At 38.3% G+C, this 23,529-nt stretch overlaps 1 protein-coding gene across 8 annotated transcripts in view; it reads right to left on the bottom strand.

The window, feature by feature from the left end:
- Window positions 1-5,412: 5,412 nt before the first annotated feature.
- The window catches only part of LOC308614817 (ankyrin repeat domain-containing protein 26-like), a 165,322-nt gene continuing 147,205 nt past the window's right edge, over window positions 5,413-23,529 (bottom strand). The window contains exons 44-49 of one of the 8 annotated variants that reach the window (XM_081229572.1): window positions 22,175-22,304; window positions 15,926-16,216; window positions 15,121-15,338; window positions 13,493-13,721; window positions 6,825-6,870; window positions 5,413-5,643 (exon numbers count right to left, since the gene is read on the bottom strand). In XM_081229572.1, the coding sequence (XP_081085698.1) occupies window positions 5,600-5,643; window positions 6,825-6,870; window positions 13,493-13,721; window positions 15,121-15,338; window positions 15,926-16,216; window positions 22,175-22,304 (958 nt within the window). In that variant the 3' untranslated portion in view covers window positions 5,413-5,599. Of the gene's footprint in view, window positions 5,644-6,824; window positions 6,871-13,492; window positions 14,381-15,120; window positions 15,339-15,925; window positions 16,217-22,174; window positions 22,305-23,529 lie in introns of those variants that run through there. The other 7 variants (XM_081229573.1, XM_081229575.1, XM_081229576.1 and 4 more) reach the window with 7 other exon arrangements.

The following is a 23,529-nucleotide window of genomic DNA, read 5'->3' as shown; positions in this document are numbered from 1 at the left end:
GTGAGTGCCACTCGGCACCACTCCTCTGTGCGGGAATCCCTCCGCTTTGCCCTACCCAGGTATGTGGGGAGCTTCTTGCCTTTTGGGAGGTCTGGGGTCTTCTGCCAGCATTCAGTAGGTGTTCTGTAGGAGTTGTTCCATGTGTAGCTGTATTTCTGGTGTATCCGTGGGGAGGAAGGTTATCTCCGCGTCTTACTCTTCCGCCATCTTACCCGGAAGTCCCGGGAGCGCAGAGTCTTAACTACTGCGCCACCAGGGAAGTCCCCTCTGTGAAGGTGTATTTAAATGTGATTAGTATTTAAATCAGTAACTTTGAATAAAGCTGATTACCCTCCATAATGTCCATGAGCCTCATCCAATCAGTTGAAGGTCTTAAGAGCAAAGACTGAGGTTCCCCAAAGTGGAATGAACTCTTTTCAAGACTGAAGCATAGAAACCCTGCCTGAGTTTCCAGACTATTGTCCTGGGGATTCAGACTCAAGACTGCAACATCAACTCTTCCCTGAATTTACAGCCTGCAGGCCCACCCTGCAGATTTCAGACCTGTTGACAGAGATAGATAGATAGATGATAGATGATAGATAGATAGATAGATAGATAGATAGGTAACCTCATACTGTTTTTATTTCCCCTCTGGAGGACACTGACTAATAATTTTACTATATCCCAGCAGCAGGGCTATAGTTATGTTTCACTATATCCTGGCAACAGGGATATAGTTATGTTTATAATTATAGTAAAATATATTGTGGTAATCATCTCATAAGTCAAATCATTATGCTGTACACCTTAAAATTATACAGTGCTGCATGTCCATTATATCTCAATAAAACTGGAAGGAACAAAAATGAATTTCAATTCGGGAGACACAGATTCACGTAAAACTGAGTGTTCCGAGAGAGAGTCAGGGGCTTATAAAGACAAAAAGCCACAGGCTGACAAAAATTGCCTGATGAGAATTATGACTGACTCTGATACGAGTCCGGAAATACTTGTCCTTAAGGGATCACAAGTTATTTTAGGGTAGGGTCCAAGAAGTATCTTGAGTTTCTGGCAGATGTTCTGGATGACTTCATTAGGACAATAAATGGTCAAAAGGTCAGATTCCATCCAGGCTGAGACGTGCATATGTCACACCCCTTAATGGCCTCCCAGCTCCACTTTAGAGAGCCCTCTTTAGGGAACATTACCGACTCCATTTTTATTTTTCTTTCACAAAAGGCAGTATGAAATTTGTCCTTGACTTCTGCTGAAGTGAGCAACTGTACAATACCATACAAAGCGAAGAAACTTCGTATTCTATTACAAGTTAATCACTGAGGGGATGTTGCCTACAAGCTTAAATTATACACAATGGCCCATCTCTGGGAACCCTGCCTCCCAGGTAATGAGCATTAAGCTAAAGTACCTTTGTTTAGCTCCCAGGAAGCATGCTGACCAGGCCCACCTGTGAATGACTGCAGGGAGGAAAAAGAGGAAAACAGTAACACCTCCCCTCAGGAGGCTGATGGGAACCAGGAAGTGTTTGACTTTACTCCCTCCCCTTTCAGTATAAAAGAAGCCTGAATTCTAACTCAGGCTAGATGGTTCTTTGGGACATGAGTCTCCCATCTTCTCAGCCTGCCAGCTTTGCAAATAAGGTCGCTATTCCTTGCTCCAACAACTCGTCTCTCAATTTATTGGCCGGTTCTGCAGCGAGCAGTATGACTAACACAGTGACCCCACCTCAGCTTGAAGCCATTCAGGTGAGCTTCAACTCACTGGCTAGTATTGTATGGATAACAGAGTTTGCCATAGATTCCTTCCTTGCAGGCGAAGCAAAGTCTGTGCCACTTGTAAATTAGCATCGCTACCTGTACTAAGGTATGTGCTGTCGGGGAGAAAAAAAACCTTCCTCTATCCTTCTAATTTCGTCTGACTGGTCTCAGGATAAAATTGATGTGAGACAGATTAACAGGAGAAAAACAAAAAAAAAGCTTACTAACATGTTTACTTCCTGTATACATGGGAGAGACCCAGGAAAACTGAGTAACTCACCAGAATGGCTAAAAACCTCCCCTTAAATACCATCTTCAGCTAAAGACAAAAGAGGATGTTATGGGTAGTGGTTTGGGACTACAAAGTGGAGGAAGGCAATTCACATGGAGATGGAAAAGCAAATGTTTGGAACTCCCTGTAAAAATCTGGAGTGCTCTTTACCACACCTAGCCCATATTCCTTCTAGGTGTCTCTGGTGATGGCGGTCTTCTGGGACCAGGCCCTTTATTTAAACTCTTCAACAGTTAAGGGGGTGGTAAAAAGAAAGACTTCCTGAGTCTTCCACTTCTTAAAAGTATTCAGCCTAAAATAATTCTCGTGCCAAAGAGACACGTTTAGGGGTGACAAATTTTGCTTCCTTACAGTGCCTTGGGCCAGATAGCAAAGGTTAATATGGAAACACAAGGAGGAAGCCACCTGCCTTCCCAAGGTCGTCCCTAATGCTTTGGGGGACTTGGCTAGATGCCTGAACCTGAGATTTGGGGGAGTTCAGCTGAGACCAACTTCTTTTGCTAAGTCAGGGTTCTGCTGATTGTAGCTCTGATTAAGTGTTGGCTAAGACAAACCCAAAGGATTTGGTGCCCACCAATTTTAGTTGGACTGGTTACAGTGGCCGATGTTGGGGCTAAAGCTCCTTCCGGAATGAGGGGTGGAATTGTGGGGAAGCAAAATTTCCTGGGATTCCTCAGCGATCTTGTAAAAAGCCCTGGCCCTCTGAGACTCTCTGTGCAGTGTGAGATTCACATCTACAGCCATTTGTCTAGTTAATTGCTCTGATCTGAAAGGATTCATAAAGTCTCATCCCCCCAGGAGGACCAAATAGTTACAGCTCTGAGTAGGTACCCGAAGGTGCACCATCTCCCTAGGAATTCACATTTCAAGGAGGACTGAGGCCCAGAAACTTGAAGACTCCGGGTCTGGCTCCTGGAGAGATTTCATCACTGGCAAAGCCCATTAGCTGTTCCCAGGAAATAAAAATAGAATCTGGGTAGTGAAATAAAGTCTAACCTTTTTTGCCTTTGTGCTTAGTCTGCTTTCACTGGCTTACAGGGGGCTTCGTGCAGAGGCCTCGCATCCAGCACTTCAGACCCGAGTTCCGGGTGTGAAATATCTGCGCCAATGCTCCAGCTGGGGGTGGGAGGTCAGACCGTATGCAGGAACTCTGCACACGACACCCCCAGTCGAGATGGCGGTGGCGGGCCATGTGGGCACTGCGATGGGGAGCAGCTGGGCCTGCGCCTGCTCCTGCGCCTGCCCCGCGAGAACTCCACCCCCTCCCCTGCTGAGGGGATCCCTGTGAAGCAGCCACGCCCACGGCCTCTTGAGCGGGAGCTTGTGCCTCTGCATTCTTTGATCAAAGAAAGAGTAAAGCTTTCTTTTGCTTCTGAACCCAACTCATTCTACTGGTGGGGGCGACACTGGGCAGAAGGACCCTTGTTGGGATGGGTAACAGTTTTACTTACATACCAAAGGCCAGAGTGAGGAGGAGATGCTTCCCAGGAGAGAAGGACGGCTAACTCCCGCCCCTTCACAAGCAGCAGGGAAAACCAGTTTCCTCCCGCCCTTCACCTGCTGACTTAGAACAACTGACCTGTTCTCACCATGTTGCCCCAGGTTCAGGCCTGGGCGGGGGGGGTGGGGAGGGGGGAGGGCTGTGTATTTACTGTGAGATATTAATAAGAACTCTTGTCTGCGATCACAATACGCTGTGGGTGCATTCAGGATGAAATTAAAGAGTATTAAAAGCCCAGCCAAAAGGAGAGAGTGTCTCAAAGAGGTCAGTTATACTGAATGCCAAGAGGAATGAGAAATTCAGTTAGACAAGGACTGGAAAGGTGTCACTTTGATTTAGCGATGTGGAAGTCATCGGTGACTTCGGAGTAGTTTTGAGAGAATGCGGGAAGGAGAAGACAGCCTAGAGCGGGTGGGGATACAGGCAAATCTTTCAAGAAGTTTGTCGTGAGAAATGAGATTGCCTGGTACACATGAGAGGGAAAAAACAGGGTGAAAAGTTTACAGAGAGAGGAGATTTGAAATCGACCTTGTGAAGAAAGAAGATGCAAATTAGCTAAATAAAAGTAGTAGAATAACTTTCTTCAGCAGCACGTAGATGCCTGGGTGAAGGTAAGGGGGGAGAATGATAAGCAATCTCTTATGAAGTTCTGCCAACTAAGTACACTGAAAGGACAGAAGAAAAGGGAATAAAGGATGTAAGTAAGAGTCACTAACATTTTAGCTCTTGGAATTGTTGGGAAGGAAAACACTTCCTCTACCCTCTTACGTTCATTAATTGGGAATCTGCAAATTAAATTGACAAAAGCAGATTACCATGAGAAAAAAACATTTAACTGTGGATGACTACATGCAGGGGTTCACAAAGAAACGTGATTTGAAGGGCTGGCTACAACTGGGGGCTTATATACTACTTAAGTGACAGGGAGTAGGAGAAAGGCATCTTCTGAAAAACATGACTTCTTGGTGGGGGGAGGGAAGGGCACTTATGGGAGAACAAATGACATTTAGGAAAGATAAATGTTACATTAGGAGAATATACGGGAGATATGGTAGTTTTAGGAAAATGTCTGTTTGAGTCTGGTGCTTGGAACTCTTCTCTAAGACTGTTTCCAAAAAGTAAGTAAGTAAATAAATAGAAAAGGTGAAAAGTCTTAGGGAAATTTTATTTCTCCATGAGGAAAGATCTATGAATCAGTGTTTAAAGTTATATATACTAAGTTTCATGACACTAGAACAATTGTAATACATCCAAACATTGACAATAAGGACTTCCCTGGTGGCACAGTGGTTAAGAATCCTCCTGCCAATGCAGGGAACACAGGTTCGCCCTGGTCCGGGAAGATCCCACATGCCACGGATCAACTAAGCCTGTGCGCCACGACTACTGAGCCTGTGCTCTAGAGCCCGCATGCCACAACTACTGAAGCCCACGCGCCTGGAGCCCAGGCTCCGCAACAAGAGAAGCCACCACGATGAGAAGCCCGTAGCCCCCACTCGCCGCAACTAGAGAAAGTCCGCATGCAGCAACGAAGACCCAACACACTCAAAAAATAATAATATTAAAAAACCCCCAAAACATGGACAATAGCCATATCAGCAGTATATCCAAATGATGTCTGTCTAAATCTTTAGGTCTGTATATCGTGATAAAATTGGAAATAGAAAAAAGCTATCAATCAACACCACTATATATTAATGACAAGTTTGGTTGTCTGGGTGCTGGTATCAGGGCTCAGTTTGAGTATGTAAAACTCAACAGTGTTTTGATTCACAAAATCTGATTAAAAGTAAGTGAGATGCAGAGAAACATGTTTTAAAATACTATATAAATTTTCATCATACACATATAATACAAAAATATTTTCCTTTAATCAAGATTTTCACGTCATGTTTAATGGGAAACAACTAAAATGTTATGCAAACAACCCAGGAGGGAAATTTTTACTATTTATCTTTTAGATCATATAATCTTTCTTCAAAATCTGTACATATCCTCGTGATGTTTTCAAAACTAGATCTTGATTTAGATTTGACTCATCAGTAGCTCCTAGATGAGAAGCTCTATAGCATGCTGATTCAATTCAGCAGCAGCTGAAAAGAAAAAGAAAGGATTATATTCTTTACCTAAAATACTTCAGTTAACTAAATATATGTTAGTAAAAAAAAAAACCTGAGACCTTTCTAAGCGTTCAGAAGAATGAAAAGTATCTATACACGACATAACACAAAATACAAGATTACTAGTATATAATTTGCCTGTGGTTGCACGATGAATTAATTGCTCTTGTGGCTGAGTATCAGAGCTTCTGGCTTTCTCATTCGTCATTCATTTACTCAACAACCATCTGCTAAGGTGCTGTGACAAGCACTGAAACTACAAGATGAAGGTGACACAGTCCACCCTGAAAAATCATGCTATAAACTGGAAAAACAGACAAACAGGCAATTTCCATACAGAGTCATAAATACTATGACAGGTATAAAAGAGGGTACAAGGAACACTCAGAAGTGACACCCAGCTTTGTGTCAATACTGTCAGCTTTTTGGTGGAGGTGGTATGTAAGTGGATACCTGAAGGACAAGGGAAAAGTACGGGAGATGGAGGGAAGAGGCAAATACAAAGACTAAAGGTGAGGAAGAGCACCTGTGGGATTGCAAGCAGTCTATTTGACTAGATGTAGAGCAAAGGGGCAGAGGAAGGTAGTAAAGAGTTAAGGCTGAATACTATGACAAGACCCAAACTGATTTGGGTGTTTTTATTCCATGATAAGGAATTTGGAATTTTTCCTGAGAGCGAAAGATAAACCAATGACAAAGTCAATGACAGGAAATTTTAATGTCAGCCACTAAGTGACAGCTACACGAACGTGACTGCTTGAGTCTGGGTTTTTTGGCCTTAATCACTGCCAGAAACTTGAGAAGTTGATAAACCCCATGTTTTCTAATAGTGTCAGTGTGCAGGTTGACAGTTCCACAGGGATGGCAGAAGTAGAGAGGAAGGATATAGCCAGAAATAAAAGAAATACATAGATGTTTTGAGATTTTTTTGAAAGCTGTGGAACATGATGAATAAATGAGGAATCAGGATATTTTTCATTATGAATGTTCATTCTTTCACATTTTTTCATTAGATATGTATAAGAAAAGATATTTAACCTATCAATAGTATCTGTCATCCAAACAATGGAAAGAGATGCCATTTACTACTGAATATTTACAGTTTATTTCAGAAATCAATGTCTAAATTTAATTCATAAATTTCAGCAACATACCTTTTTCTAGGACTCTAGTTATATTTTTTTCCATCTCCTGCCACATCTGAAATAAGTCAAATATTATTTAAGTTAGACAAGAGACATTTTTGTAGGAATGATGTATAGCTTATGAAATGTGGCCTTTAAATAATACTTCTAGAGACTAGACCTAATTTGAGGATTGCTTAAATAGAAAAATAATCACATCAATAAAATAAAATAAATTCCTACTTATTTTGATTTTAGATAATAAAGAACATATATATGTAATGTTATTTAGATTAATCAGATAAAAAGTACAATAAATATCAGTCTACTGAATATACATAATTTCAGAGGGTGATATTTGATCTTATTGGTACAAACAAGTTTAAACGATTAAAGTCATATATATATTACAATGAATGCATTACTTTGCAATTCTTAGAAAAATTGCTCTTTCTAAAAGTTTAATCAGTTTTTTACTCTACTGGATCTTTCCTTAAAATGAGTTTTCCTTTCTTACACTTCTATATAACTAAAATTTTAAGGTATGTTCTATGGTAATAATTTTTCAACATAGAATCTTAAATCCATAAAATGGAGAAAATGGTTCCGTTGTAATGTCATGTCAAAATTCTACGGGCAAAAAATTAAGTAAAGGTATTTTGCTGTCTATATTAGGACTGAAACATTTATTTCAGAAAATCTGCTTGAAGAAAGGAAAAGTAGAGGCTAGAGCCAGTTTTCAAACTCAGTTTCTGATTCATGACTTTCTAGAATTAGAAACAAGGAAAACAATACATAATTCTTTAACTGTAACTTTGTTTCCATTCTAGAAATTAGGGCCAACTTTTTGAAACATTTGACTAATTATAGTTATCTACTTAATTATGAAATGTGTGGGAACATTTCAAACTGTATTACAAGTGTCTCCACCTAGAGTGTTCTTTTAAAAATCTTTCTTATAAAAGGCACCCTCTCACTAAACAGGGTCTCAAATAGTATACTGAACATGACAAACACTGTGATGATAAGGATATCATGATAGCCAACGCCTTTGTAAATTTTAGGTGCGAAGAAAAATTTTTTGGCTATCAGGTTTCCCAATATTTTCAGAGACTGTTTTCCATAACACTTTTCTGACAACAGCACTGTAGAGAGGCCCTATGAAATGAATAATGTGACAACATTACTAGACAGGTTTTGTGAAATAACTCATAACAGATGAAGGAAGAAGCCTTTACTGAAATAATTTTTTATTACCATTAATAAACACTGCAAAATGTAGGTCACGTTTGTACATGCGTTGAATTAGGGAATGACCCGTGTAAGATTACTCTCTTTTCCCCAAAAAGCTCTTTTTCTCAATATGTACTTCCAAGACCCTTATGTTGATTTCTAGGTGAAGATCATGTTCACCTGGGGGAAGTAGTTGGAAGTCGAACATTAATAAGGAGAACAGGGCTTCCCTGGTGGTGCAGTGGTTGAGAGTCCGCCTGCCGATGCAGGGGACACGGGTTCTTGCCCCGGTCCGGGAAGATCCCACATGCTGCCGAGCGGCTGGGCCCGTGAGCCATGGACGACGAGCCTGCGCGTCTGGAGCCTGTGCTCCACAACGGGAGAGGCTGCAACAGTGAGAGGCCCGCGTACCGCAATAAATAAATAAATAATAAGGAGAACACACCTGCATTTTTCTTTAAACTTTTCCATTTAACAAAAACACAGAAAGGTGAGAAAATTATACAAAGGAAAATAATATATCAGCAAGTTTTAATTTTAAAGATTTTTAGTTAGAAGGATTCTCTCACAACTGGTAGTTTCCAAACTATGTCCCATAGTAATGGAAGGTCCCCCACTGAGGACACTGCAGGACTGAAGGAAAAAGAAGTCACAGCTTCAGGGTCTCCGCCACTCCTTTAGCTAAACAGCTCTATATTTGTCTCTGTTTTATATAATACAGTTTCATGCACAATGTTTTTTTTTAAAAAGAAAGGTTCTTTTCCTTGAAAGAAAATTTTTTAAGGTATGAGAGTCATTGAGTCCCTAATTTTACAAAAGCGGTAACAAAGGCTCAGAGAGACTTTGTCACAAAGCCAACGTGTCACAAAGCCAACAGCCTTCTCACTGAGTCTAGAGGGAGTTCTACGCCAGCTACTTCCTCAGATTAAGAAAAAAACACATAGATTTTTAACTATAACTCAGAGAAAATGAATATGTAAAACTTTGTCATGTAGCTCAATAACGTTTGATGCATGAGACATGAAATAGTAGCTTTCTAACTAAATTATATGTTTTAAAGGCATGAACAAGAATAAATGATCATAACTCCTATTAGTAGCAGTCAATATATTTAATTTATAAAGCACAGATTTTTTTTTTTTTTAACCACAGGACAGGGAACTTGAAGGAGAAAATCTTTAGTTGAATCACACAGGCCAAAATTAAGGAGATTCTTCTTCTTTTTTTAAAAATTATTTATTTATTTATTTTTGCGGTACGCGGGCCTCTCACTGTTGTGGCCTCTCTCGTTGCGGAGCACAGGCTCCGGACGCGCAGGCTCAGCGGCCATGGCTCACGGACCCAGCTGCTCCGCGGAATGTGGGATCTTCCCAGACCGGGGCACGAACCCCTGTCCCCTGCATGGGCAGGCAGATTCTCAACCCCTGCGCCACCAGGGAAGCCTGAGGAGATTCTTCTTTAAAAGGATATTCGTTTCCTCCAAATAAAACTTGGTTTACCGAAATGAGTCAACAAATGAATTATCCACGTTGTGGGTTATTTATGGCAAAATTTAAAACACAAAACAGATTTCTCTTTACTATCTAGCATACTTCAATCTCTCATCATTAGTTTGTATGTACAAAAAACATGAGTGTAATCGCAATTAGAATTTAAATCCAGTCAGAAATTACAGGCTAATTCCTTGGCCTAAGGTTTCAACGTGAGGACTTACACTCCTACCCTCCTCATGAGAGGAGGGGAGATTTACCCAATGCGTGAATTTGGGAGAAGGAACTAAGAAGTGCTGGCTTGCTTCCGAATCTCTTCTTTGAGAAGGTGTGTGTGCCCTCAGCACCGGGAACTGGGGTCTGCTCTCATGGCCGCAGTAAGCAGCCTGCCCTGGGGCGGGGGTCAAGCATTTGCTTCCTCCCCTTAGGCCTAATTTGGGATGAAGTATTCTGAGGCCCACTGTGACTGCACACCTAAAGCACGTCCTCCAATTCGTTAGTTATGTGTCAGTAACAAAGCTCCTTAGTTGATCTCCAGCTGCTGACTCCCGCGTGCTGAACTCAGAAGGGGAAGAGAAGTGTCATCTGCCACCTACCCACCACAGCTCCAACAAGGCAGAGGACCACACGACACTGAGGGAACGTTTTCTTCTTCTTCCCTGACTTTATAATTAATGTACATTGTTCAAGACAACCCCCACTATAAAGTAGGGGAAAGGTGAAAGGAACATTTTAGAAAGAAACGTAGTGAAGCCAGTAACAATATGAAGCACAACAAGTATGTGCTCGTTCACCCAACCGTAATATATTACTGTTAAATTATATCTGAGACTGCAGGCTGGAAAATAATGTTGCACTCTCTTTTTAAGACCAATTTGATAAATATATACACACCACACCCATACACATGCACACTCATTTCCAAAGTTAATTTATTTTCAGTAATTATTGATACTTTTAAAATTTGATATCACTCATTTTAAATGTCACGAAAATGTAATACAATTAAGTCATTTAAACCACTTCAATTCATTATCCAATTGTAAACAGGCTAAGGTATGAAGGAAATTACACTTGGCAGTCTGTAGATATTAAGTACATATATTTTGCTGCAGAGAGAAGAACTGAGGAAGAATTTCTAGATCAAAGAGCTGAAAAACTAAGTACAGGAAAAAAAATGAATGAAAGAAAAAGAACGGTTAAGAAGTTGAACTATTACCTCTATCTTTCAAAAGATAAAATGCCTACTCATTTGTCCATGTGGACAAAATGAAGTGGGAACAAGAAGGATTATACTGATATAATAAACTGAGACAATAAACAAGTTTATTGAACTCTGCCTGTGCCTTATGAGAAACTAGCTCAACTACTGTGGTAAGTTGATTAGAGTTAAAACTCAAGAGTGGATAGGCACTGCCTTGGTGATGTAAACACGAGGCCTATTTTTTTAAAAAGAAATGTGACTCAATATTCTGGTGAGACACAAAATGTTGTGTCATATAAAAAGTCAAAGTCTTAGGAATAGTAATTGTTTTAGCTTCAGTGCATTTGTATGACCACATTTAGAAAGAGAGTTGCTAAACTGAATGGACATTTGAGCAATTTTTTAAATTACTTAAATAAATCATTAGAAAAATTTTCAAAGTGTCAGTAATGCACCAAAAGTCCAAAATCAGTCAATGTAAAATGTAATCCTCCTACTTAAGACAGATTTAAAGGGCATTTATTAACTTCTGTGGCCATGCATCGTGTTCGGCACACAAATACCTAAGAACTCTTGAACATAAAAAAATCTTTAAACCAGTGAGATTGTGTCTGTTATAAAATTGTCTGGAATAGGTTTTTAAGTTTTCAGTTCTTGAAAAAATTCTATGTGCAAGAAAATCTAACAGTGATGTAGCTATTTTGGCTAATGTTAACTTTTTGTATTTTATAATAATATAATTAAATAACACAATTGAAAAAAACCATAAAATTACTTCTGATATATAGGACCAAACATCCCAGAATTAACTACAATGTGAAAACTGAGGGTAAAATTAGCAAGACAGATACGCAGTAATCTCCTACCCCCACAATGGTATCAACTGCTAAGACTGAACTTCATGTACTGGTGAGGGAGGTAATAAATCTAAGTATTACGTACATGGAGAAAGCTTGCTGCTACAACCAGCGCAACTGAAACCACACACCTAGAGCAGTACTTTGCTATAATTATTTTCCTTAAAGTTAGGGGAAAATGCTGAGTAAGATAAAACTTCACAGTAGGAATAGTCCAAAATGTTAAAACATTGCAAATAAAGGAGAATGATAAACAAATGCAATCTTAATGCCATTTTTAACATTTTACTTTGTAGAATCATAGCTAAAACCTTTAGAAGGCTATTGTTTTATCATGTCCCATCCAAAAACCCACCTCTTTCTATCATTTTAGACAGTACGTTAACATCTCTCATAGTATTATTTTATGTTTTCCTAGTAGAAATAATTATATTCCTAGCAATTCCAGAAGGCACCTTCTTTCTGTAAGTCTTACTAAGAATTAGGTGAACAACAACTGTATAATAACTCTTCCGCGGCATTCTGTAGTCATTATGGAGACATGTCTTTGCACCTTGATAGAGTTAAGTAGTGCTCTTCAATCTCTCTTATTAAAACCAGCACGATTTGGCAAAGACCCCACAAGGGAACTATGTATACCTAGTAACTACAACATTGAGTTTAAAATAAACGATTTTTCGATTTATCTAGAATTACTAAAAAAATAAACGCCTCTTTCCTCCAAAAACTTTAAAGGAAAAAATTCCCGCCGAAATTTTCCCTCACATTGTTTTTGCATTCACACACTCTTTCATCTTCATCTTGTAAAATGATACATTGTTTGATTTTTTGGGTGACAACCCATGAGAACATTCTAAGTTTACGTCATGCTTAGCAACTGACAGAGGGCTTGACATGCATTTTCTTTTCGACCCTGGAGTCCAGTTTCATGGCTCTGAAGCACTTAGACCCAATTTAGCCACAGCACTGTCTAAGAAACCTTAGCTTTGTTCTTCTATGATTTCTTACGACGTGAAGCCAAATGAGAAAACAGGTTGAGACTTCATTTAACAAGGCCTACTGTTCTCTGCATCAAGAACATCATGAAAACACCATCAAAACCATAACCCCGTGTGCACTGAGTGAGATGCATATTTTAATAACAATGATACACAATGAAAACTAGTTGCAATTTAAAGACTCCCCATCATAGTCATCATTCATCCAGGTGATGGCAAGATAGAGACATAAGTGGACTTCATTTTAAAAATTTAAATATTTGCTTTATTTACGTATTTAGAAATGTTCTACAATTGCTCAGCAAGACATTTTATAAAAATTCAATAAAAATACTCTAAGTAAAATAGCAATTAAGGATGCACTCTCATGTACGAAAATGACAAAAAAATTTAACTTAAAAACAGAAATTAACCTATTTAGTGCTACAAGTCTATTTAATTCACAAAAAGGATTTATCTAGGATTCCTTTAAATAAAAAAAAAATCCATATATGGTTAAGTGTTTGGATGCCAATCATTCACTTATGCTTAGGGGTAGAAAAACTAGGGTGCAGCAAAACTTGAAAATGATTATGAACCATTGCCAAACTGAAATCAATTAGAAAGTATATCTTTGGTTATTAGGCAATAATATTTAATTTCTAAAATAGAATTTAACTGCAGTTTTTCAAGAAATTTAAAATTTGTCAGTTTAATTACATTTACTGAATAAAGTTAATGATAAATCTCTCTTGAAAATGAGAAATCCAGGGACTTAAAAAAATCATAAAATTTCTGTCTCTTTATTAGCACAATTAATTATGGCTTTTACTTCGTGTGTGTAAGTCAAATAAACAATTCAGAATTTCACCAAATTAAAAACAAGAATTATTATCAGAAATCTGAAACCCAAGGAAAAAAGGGTAATATAACTAACCTTGGTCCAGTAAATCTCCATGCTCTCATGTGAAGGGCGCCAACTTGAGGTAGAAATCCCTAAGTTTTCTCCTGGAGTAAGATATCTATTGAGCACTAAACTATTATTAATATTTCGTACACAAGGTGGCTTCAGGACTGGCCTCGTAGTAAGAGTGCTGAGTAAAGATCTGTTCTGCTGTTTCTCCACCAGTAGTTTGGTACTGACCTTTGCCAGCTTCTTATTAGTCCTGGGAAGATGGCAAAACACCAATTTCATTCATTGCATTTTCCCTAAATGATTTGTAAATGATTTGCATTTCTTAAATTGCCATAATAGTAAATGGAATGAACCATTAAACCACGTTTTAACACTGAAAATGGGTCAGAGCAGACCTATTATAAACAATTCTAGGTGTAAAATTATTCTAAAGAAGTATATATGTGTCTGGGGGATCCTTAACTAACAAGTCAGTCAAAGTCGGGAGAGGAGAGAAATGGCGTCAGCGATGGAGACGGCTTAACAGGTGACGCTTGCTGCCTTCCGCGATGGCTGCACTTAGACACCCACCTTTAGTAAACCAGTTCAGGGATGAAAAAACAAACCATCCCTCAAAGACATTTTCAAGCATTTGCTTTCACCACCCCTGTATACACATTTCACTCATTACCTCAGAGGAATTAAGCATTCGGTACTGAGGAATAATCTAGAGCAGCGGTCCCCAACCTTTCTGGCACCAGGGGCCAGTTTCATGGAAGACAACTTTTCCATGGATGGGGAGGTATGGGGGTTGTCAGGATGGTTCAGGCGGTAATGCGAGCGATGGGGGGCGATGGGGGGGGCGGCAGGTGAAGCTTTGCTGGCTCGTCCACCGCTCACCTCCTGCTGTGTGGCCCGGTTCCTAACAGGCTGCGGACAGGTACCGGTAACACTGTTACTGAGGCACTGGGGGTGGGATCTGCCCTTGCGGTCTTCCACGCACACCCTCACGCAGGCCACCGTGTTATTTTTAGACACTTTGTGAATTATACGGCCCTTCGCCCCTCTGTTACTTTCCCCTTATTTCACAAGCATGTCTTTATGTAGAGTAGAAAAACTTCAGATACAGTAGTTTGTCTCAGGGCGCCCTCTAGCGATGATACCAAAGATCATAATCAAGAAAGTAAATTTACCAAATGCTAAAATGTGACGCTTTGCGTTTAAGCGGTAATCTTCCAAAAAATAATTAAACTCGTTAATATTTCTATTTACGGGAATTCCAACAAGAAATTTTATCTCAGTTACAAAGTTTCAAAAACACTTAGCTTAAAGACTAAATCAGGTTAACTATTGGGTTGGCCAAAAAGTTCGTTTGGGTTTTTCCAGTAACATCTTATGGGAAGACACAAATGAACTTTTTGGCCAACGCAATATATGAAAATATAAAAAATAAAGTTATGTAAAACCAACAAAAAGGTGGGGAGATGCAAACTGGACTAACATTTTAAAGGTGACTTCACTTACTAACATCATTTTCCAAAGTTATACTATCTAGTTAGCTTTCACTTCCTACTAATCTCATGAACCTGGCTCAATAAAAATTATGCTTTAGAGGCAAATTAATGAGCTAAATTTAAATTTATTTTCTATGATTCTACGTTTTGACTTACTTCTTTAGTTTATTTGCCAATGAGTTTCTAATTTTTAGTTCTTCGAGGTAGAGTTGCTTATATTTTTCCAACTCTGCTTCAGTAGAATCTTCTTGAAAAGTTTTCATTTTGGAGAGTTCAGATTCCAGATCTTTAATTCTCAGTTCCATTGGACTTCTTATTGAAGCATTATTATTCTCTCTTAACTGCTCTAAGTTTTCTTGAGATGCTGCTTGTGTCTAAAGTCAAATAGAAACATACATGTTTAAAATAATTATAACCTGAATAATTATAGTATATTTGTTCCCTTTAGTTTTGTGTCAGTGATTCAGAGAGCAATTTTAAATGTGAAAAAAAGCTGAACTTTAAAAATATTTATCATCAATGTAAACTGAATTAAATCTTAATTATAAAATTAAAGTTGGATCCTTCTTATATTCGTACTCATGTAATCTGATAATTCAAAGAATAATAGGATCAATTTAAAAATTTTTAAATTGAACAATACAGCTAAGAATAATCCAAGAGTATAGTACAATTTCTAAATCATAATATTTTCTTTTCATCCTAATAGTTTTGTTTTATACCAGTTGGTCTTAAAAATAAAATGATTCCCTAGTGAGAATCGTTCTGAAAGATCAATTTAGTGAGAATAATGATGGAAACTGAAATATTTAAAGGGAGAAACAAATGCCACCTTCCTTCCAGAAATTTACAAAACAAACTGCTATAAGGGAAGTAGAAGAAACATATAAAATGTATACATCTGAAATGTAATTTATAAATGTGAAGTGAATTAAAGCACATTACAGATCAAAAAATTAACCTGTAAAAATAGGTTGATTTCTTTTAATTTTTCTATTATATCCTGTCTTGCTCTTTCTTCAACCTCCCGTTTATACTGCTCTACTTGACTGTGTTCTATCATATTCATTTCTATATGACTTCTGAGGTTCACTACTTCTTGTTCCAACTTCTTTTTATTCTTCTCTAGTTTTTCACATTTCTTTTGCATTACTTTCATAGATAATAACTCCTGTTGAAGAACTTGATTTTTTGCACCCAGATGTAGACATTTTGAAGATGCAGTTTCCAGGTCTGCTGTAAGGTCATCAATCTTCATGAATAAAATAAAATCGCTTGGTAATTAGGGACGTAGACTGAGAATAGCCTAACTCAAAACCAGTATCCACTTTTAAAATAAATTCAGTTACAATAAAATGGTGTCTATATTGTAGCGTGTAGGACCTTGAATTACTAAGAAAATGAAGAAAAAAGTTCAAACCACCAAGAGCCACAAATATATATCCTTCACTGTCATCATTGTTACACAAAATTTGCATTTGATTTTATACTTTTATTCTTCTAGTGTTTCATGCCTTTCCTCCATAAAATGACTATAAGTCACCTCTTAGTAGAAAGCCTCTTACTCCTTCCCCACCCCCATCTTAACCCGCCATGATTTTTAAAGTTTTAGGGATATCATATTGAGTTATTTGGGGCTGAATTAATAAATGCCTCCCAAAATAAGACTCGGAAAATCAGACTCTAATGAGTCTTGTAAATATGGCTTCCAATACCATAAGCCTTTTTTCTGAACTACAAATATTTTATGCTAATTTGAATTGCATTCCAAGGAGAAATGCTTCGCAGGGTTAAGGAGAAATCACATCTCCCAGTGTAATAGTTTAGCGAGATGATCCATACATTTTTCTGAACAAAAAAATGCCATTAATTCTTGTAATGCTTTGTTACTTTCCACAGAATAAGAGAACATACTAAATAAAACAAACAAAAAAACTTGCTGGAATTTCAAGGACACTGAGTTGGGAAGAACTACTTCCCTTTAGACAGAATGATTATTTGGTCAGACAAGGCAAGTGGATGTGGTAGTTTAAAATCATGTCTACATGTTTTTAAACTGGTGGCGCAGTGGTTGAGAGTCCGCCTGCCGATGCAGGGGACACGGCCTCGTGCCCCGGTCCGGGAAGATCCCACATGCCGCCGCGGAGCGGCTGGGCCCGTGAGCCATGGCCGCTGAGCCTGCACGTCCAGAGCCTGTGCTCCGCAACGGGAGAGGCCACAACAGTGAGAGGCCCGCGTACCGCAAAAAAAGGGAAAAAAAACCATGTCTACAAATTCTTGGACACTTATCTCACGAAATTCTCAGGGCTTTGCAAGACTGTTAATGGAAGCCTGACGGCCCTTGAAGAGGCTGAAGGTGACAGCTTCTAGGCAAGGGAAGAAAATGACACTGCAACCTGGAGGAAGGGGGACTCTAGCTACAAAGCAGCTGAAAGTAAAATTGATGAGAGGGATAAGCTAAAAAAAAAAAAGACTATTGAATATAAAGGATCTAGGACTCATTGCATTCAAATATCTGTATCCCATTTACAGCATCTCCCCATGCCCAAATAATGCTAAAACAGAGAAATAGCTTCTGGGCTAAGGTCAGATTTAGGGTGCTGCCAGGAAAACATGGTCTAAAGATGAAGCCAAGACTGTAGAACCCTTTATTAACACCCTGGAAAGACTTAAGTTGGTGCCTCAAATTCCTTTAAGGATCTTTAAAAAGCATAAGAATTTTAAAGGCATCATCCTACAAAGTTTCCCATCCTACCGTCCTACAACAGCTTCACAAGAAGCCCAAGGGGAAGAGCTTATCTCAAAAAGATTTGGGAGGCTAGCTTTTCCAATGTCATGAACCCCAATAAAATTCACAGGACATTCAAAGCTTTAAAGAGAACTGTGGTAGCAAAAACACTGCTTGCTAGCTTGCATTAACAGAGACCAAGACAGTACAAAATGAGAAGAGGCCTCTGGGATTTTCTTAGAAGTTCTGTAAGTCCCCCTTCCTCCAGGTTTCAGTGTCATTTTCTTCCCTTGCTGGCTTGAGAAACACTACTCAGCTGCAAACACAGGTCATTTCTTATGAAAAGGACGGAACAAAGAGCTCAGAGGGTACAGCAAAGGAGAATCACTTCCATGGTCGGGACTAAGTCCTAATCACAGAGCTGGCAGCAGGTATCAGGCTGTATTTCAGAACTGCTATGGACCAGCATGTCTTCCATTTTCCATTTCTGAAGGGGAGAGTCTTTAGCAGTTTAACAGAATGTTGGTTATGTGGGTGACAGAAGATTTGTCCCTTTAGTTCTCAAGTCTTAGTACTGAGAGGATTGGTACTCAAGGGGCTATACTCTAGAAACCACACCCAGGAGCCTCATCCCCATCCATACCTGGTGAAAGATGGTAAGATCCTGGACTCAAGCCTGAGCCTGACACCATAACAATTGAGACTTGTGGGGGAACTGAGTAGGGATAAGTGTATTCTTCATGTGGAAGGAATATAAAAATTGTGGCCAGTGGGTAGATTATGCTGGTTTTTAAATGTATCCATAAGTTTTTGAAAAAAATTATCCCATAAAAAAAGGTAGACTATGGGCCAAGCATAAGTGACTTATTCCTAATGAACAGAATATGGTGAAAGAGATGCTGTGTGAATTGCAAGGCAAGGTTAGACAAGGCAACACGGCTTCTGCCTGGCTCTTAACCTTGGAACCCAGCCCCATGTTGTGAGGAAGCTCAGGCCACAAAGAGAGCCTAGGTGTTCAGGGTAGGTGTTCCAACTGACGGGAAGAGAGGCCAGCTGTCCTGGCTATGCTTTTCCCAAGTATAGATTGTGAACAAAATAAACATTGCTTATTTCAGCTACTAAACTTTGAGGAGATTTTTAGGAAAAAACAGATAGAAAAGTGGATGAAAAAAAAGAGATAATAAGAAACATAACTTAGACACAGTAGAAATTGGTTTCCTATAAACTGGAATCTAATAAATGTTGAGATTAATTTAAAATGACAAACAATGCTGATGAGAAGAAGCAGATAACTAGAAGAAAGACCTAAGAACTATTCAGGAGGAAGTTTTGGGCAGGTTCCCTTCACTTACAATTTCTTACAAATAGGCAGGTATGCCTCTTCAGAATTTCCCCTCAAGTTTGAAGATAAGGAAGATTGGTAAGTACGGAGACATATGAAGTATAATAGTTGAAAAACAACTAGAAATCGTCAGTTTAATTACCAAAATCAGACTTTTTCACCTCATCTCAATTAACTGAAATTCTAAGGGATAGGCAACTTTGAATATTTATTAATCTAGGACTCAATCTTCATTGTCCTTTCCTCAGAGAGGAAATAAAACATCATGGAAGCATTTTTAATCTTCTCAGTAGTAAAACAAATGGAATGTCCTTTGGCAGTATATAATTAAATACAATTTTTCCTTTACCTTACTTAAAGCTTGTTTGTAAGGGAAGGTAGGATATCTCATTTTTACATTGTACCACAGTGCTTCTCTATATCATACAAACTGGCTTTGAAATTTTGAAATTCAAATTACTAATCGATTATTTGTCCCAGATAAATTATTACCTTTTTAAAAAAAATTATTTTATTTATTTTATTTATTTTTGGCTGTGTTGGGTCTTCGTTGCTGTGCACAGGCTTTCTCTAGTTGCGGCGAGCAGGGGCTACTCTTTGTTGAGGTGCACAGGCTTCTCATTACGGTGGCTTCTCTTGTTGTGGAACACGGGTTCTAGGTGCATGGGCTTCAGTAGTTGTGGCACACAGGTTCCACAGCTGTGGCTTGCGGGCTCTAGAGTGCAGGCTCAGTAGTTGTGGTGCATGGGCTTAGTTGCTCCATGGCATGTGGGATCTTCCCGGATCTGGGCTCGAACCATTGTCCCCTGCATTGGCAGGCAGATTCTTAACCACTGCACCACCAGAGAAGCCCTACCTGGTTTTTAACAGCTATACTCTTAAAAACCTTTCTTTGGATGTGTTGAAATAGTTATTCTATTCATTATGTGTTAAGCTATAAAGTACAGCTATGCATCTCTTTCTTTTTCAATCAAAGAAGGTAGATACAGGGAACTGTGGTTTCTGAGAATGCAGGATCTATGTCAAGAACAAGATCAGCACGAGTGTTATACACAAGAACCACATCAAAAGATGATTTAATTGTGAATTGCAACATGATGGCTTAGAGAGACTTCCAACGAGGAAAGCTGACAGCCCAGACTTAATCTTCTCCTAGGTGGTGAAACCTATGGATGAGTCTATGAATTATAATGAGCTAAACATAATGAAGCAGATAGCAGACGAAGTCAGCAGATCTCGTGACCAAGATTTGATGGAAACTGGAGTGAAGTGGGAGGCACTGGGTGAGAGACTAAAGGTCTGAATGGAGGGAGAAAAAAAGGAATGGACTTTACCTTTGTAAACCTACTTCCCATTGTGTCATGGGGTCAGTGAGGCATAAGCTGGCCACAGGCTCCTTCAAGAGGCAAAAAACCTCCACGGAAGTAGAGTTAAAGACATTCCACTACACTGACTTTTTATTATTACATAAAACAACTGGTAAGATGCAAGATGACGAAGAAAGAATTCTCATAAAATCTGACTTGATACTGGCATAGGACAGACATATAGATCAATGCGTTACCATTGAGGATCTAAAAGGAAAGCCCCACATTTACGGCCAACTGATTGTAAGAGTGCCAAATAATTGAATGAGACAAGAATAGTCTTTTTAACAAATGGTACTGGGACAGCAGAATATCCACATACAAAAGAATAAAATTAGACCTCTACCTCATACCATATGTAGAAATTAAGTCAATATGCAAGAGCTAAAACTACAAAATTCTTAGAAGAAAACACAGGTGTTTATCTTCATGACTGGATTTGGCAATTCTTAGATATGACACCAAAAAACAAAAATCGACTAACTGAACTTCATCAATATTAAAGACTTCCGTGTTTTGAAGGACACCATCAAGAAGGGGAAAGGGCAAGCTCCTGAATGAGAGAAAATACTTGAAAATCCTATATCCCATCGAAGATTTGTATCTAGGATACAAAAAGAACTCTTACAATTCAATAATAAAAAGACAATCCAACTTAAAAATGGGCAAGAAGTTGAATAGACAGTTCTTCAAAGAAGATACACAGATAGACAATAAGCACATGAAAAGTGCCTCAACCTTATGAGTCAACAGCGAAACGCAAATCAAAACCACAATGAGATGCCACTTCACACCTACTAGGATGGCTATAATCAGAAAGACGGGTAATGACAAGTGTTGGCGGGCATGTAGAGAAACTGGAATGCTTACACACTTTGGATAAAAATGTAAAATGGTGCAGCCACTCTGGAAAACAGTACGGCAGTTCCTCAAAAGTTTAAACAGGGTTACCATATGATACAGCAATTCCATTCATAAGTATATTCCAAAAAGAAATGAAAAAAATGTGTTCACACCGAAACTTGGACATGAATGTTCATAGCAGCATTATTAACAATAGCCAAAAAAGTGGAAACCACCCAAAGGTCCATCAACTGATGAATGGATAAATAAAATGTGGTATGTCCATACAAATGAATATTATTCAGCAATAAAAAGAAATAAAGTATTGATCCATGCTACAAAACAGATGTACCTTAAAAATATTATGCTGAATGAAAGAAGGCAGTCACAAAGGACTCCATATTCTGTGATTCCACTGACATGAAATATCCAAAATAGGCAAATCTATAGAAACAGGGAGTACAGTCGTGGTATTAGGGCTGGGAATATGAGGAAGGGAAAACTGGCACAGGGTGATGGCTAAAAAGTATAGGGTTTCTTTTCAGGGTGATGAAAACGGTGTAAAACTGACTGTGGTGATAACTGTATAACTCTTTGAATATACTAAAAGTCACTGAATTGTACAGTTTAAATGAGTGGACTGCATGGTATGTTCATTATATTTCAATAAAGCTGTCACCAAAAAATAATGGATGCTTTGGGGTACTGGTGTGCTGCTCAGCTTCAGATCACTAGCCATGGTTCAAGACACAAACAGTCAACAGTGCGCCCTTTTTATGGAAAAATTATATAGGAAAAAGCTGTCTTTTTTACTGGTATCAAGTCTAAAAAATTAAGAGACAAATCTATGTTTCACTGCTCAAAGCATGGAGTGATTTATATTTCCCCCAATTAAGTGGCTTTTCGGTCCCAAAACTGATTAAAAATTACCTTATGTTTTAGCATATTAATCTGAATATCCATTTCACTTTGACTGGTTTTTAAATCTCCATGGAAACTAAGCTCTCCATTTTCATATTCATTTAACTTCCTTCTTGGCATTTTTAAGAGTTTCTTAAGTCTGTAGAAATGCATAGAATGAATAAGTCAAGTTCTTTAAGAGTAGATAATTAATAACTATTTAAACAGATATATGTTCTATCATATAAAATAAACTCTATAAATTATAATCCTTTCTCATCTGTTCTAATCTAATATGGTTTGAAAGCATAATAACTAACTTATAATCTTAGGTAAATAATATGAAGAAAAATTTTATGACACATGCTAAGTAAAGAGTTAATATAGTATGTGTATACATATATTATACAGTTCTTATAAGGAAGCTGTTATTAGTATCCATTTTTAGCATGTTAATATGAAATACTAACTTATTATTAAATACTAGTTATAAACCAGACATCAGTATCCAAGCTGAAGAAGAAGAGCATATCATATATGAATGTTTTGAAAAGACACAAAAAGACATTTTGGTACCTACTGACCACAGCCTCTACAAGAAGCAAAGAAATAACACACAAAAAATCATCGACACTCACTCACTCAAAATAGAAAAAGAAACAAGAAAGAACAATCTTTGGAGTCTGAGCTGATGGAGAAGAAAACCAGGCTGAGCTTCATAAAAAAGGAAATCAGCAGAGAGAGAATGTGTACCAGTCTCTTCAAGCTGTTTTAAGAGATCTAGAAATCTTGCCCAGCACAATGTTAACAAAATGCCAAGCAATGTAGAGAAAATTAAATGAGAGAAAAATACTTATGAGAATCAGGGAAGAACCATAAGTACAATACCAAAATCCACAGATGCTCAAGTCCTCCTAAGCACATACTCCTGTATACTTTAAATCATCTCTAGATCACTTATAATACCTAATACAAGGTAAGTGCTATGTAAATAGTTATAAATACAATGTAAATAAATTCTATGGAAATAGTTGCCACCTGAGGCCAATCCAAGTTTTGCTTTTGGGAACTTTCTGGAATTTTTTTCCCCCTGAATACCTTCAATCTGAGGTTGGCTGAATCTGTGGATGCTGAGGGCAAACTGTGCTCAGCAAATAACCAGAAAGGAAGCCATGTGGAGGCATCACAGACATTGGGAAACACTCAATCTTTTTTTTATAATCTGAGTGGTCAAAACATGAACATTAATTTTATTATTCTTTAAGTCATACATATGTTTTTGTATGTATATTTTAGAACTAAACTTTTAGAGCAGAAAGAAAACATAAGCAAAATCAAGATAGTTTTTGATGTTGTTAAACAGTGACACAAATAGGTTTTTAGAT

This window comes from Mesoplodon bidens (genome assembly GCF_964165515.1).
Source record: "Mesoplodon bidens genome assembly, chromosome: 3".
Lineage (NCBI taxonomy): Eukaryota > Metazoa > Chordata > Mammalia > Artiodactyla > Ziphiidae > Mesoplodon > Mesoplodon bidens.
Note: the sequence above shows the minus strand (reverse complement) of the source record. Positions and strands in the feature narration are given on the sequence as shown.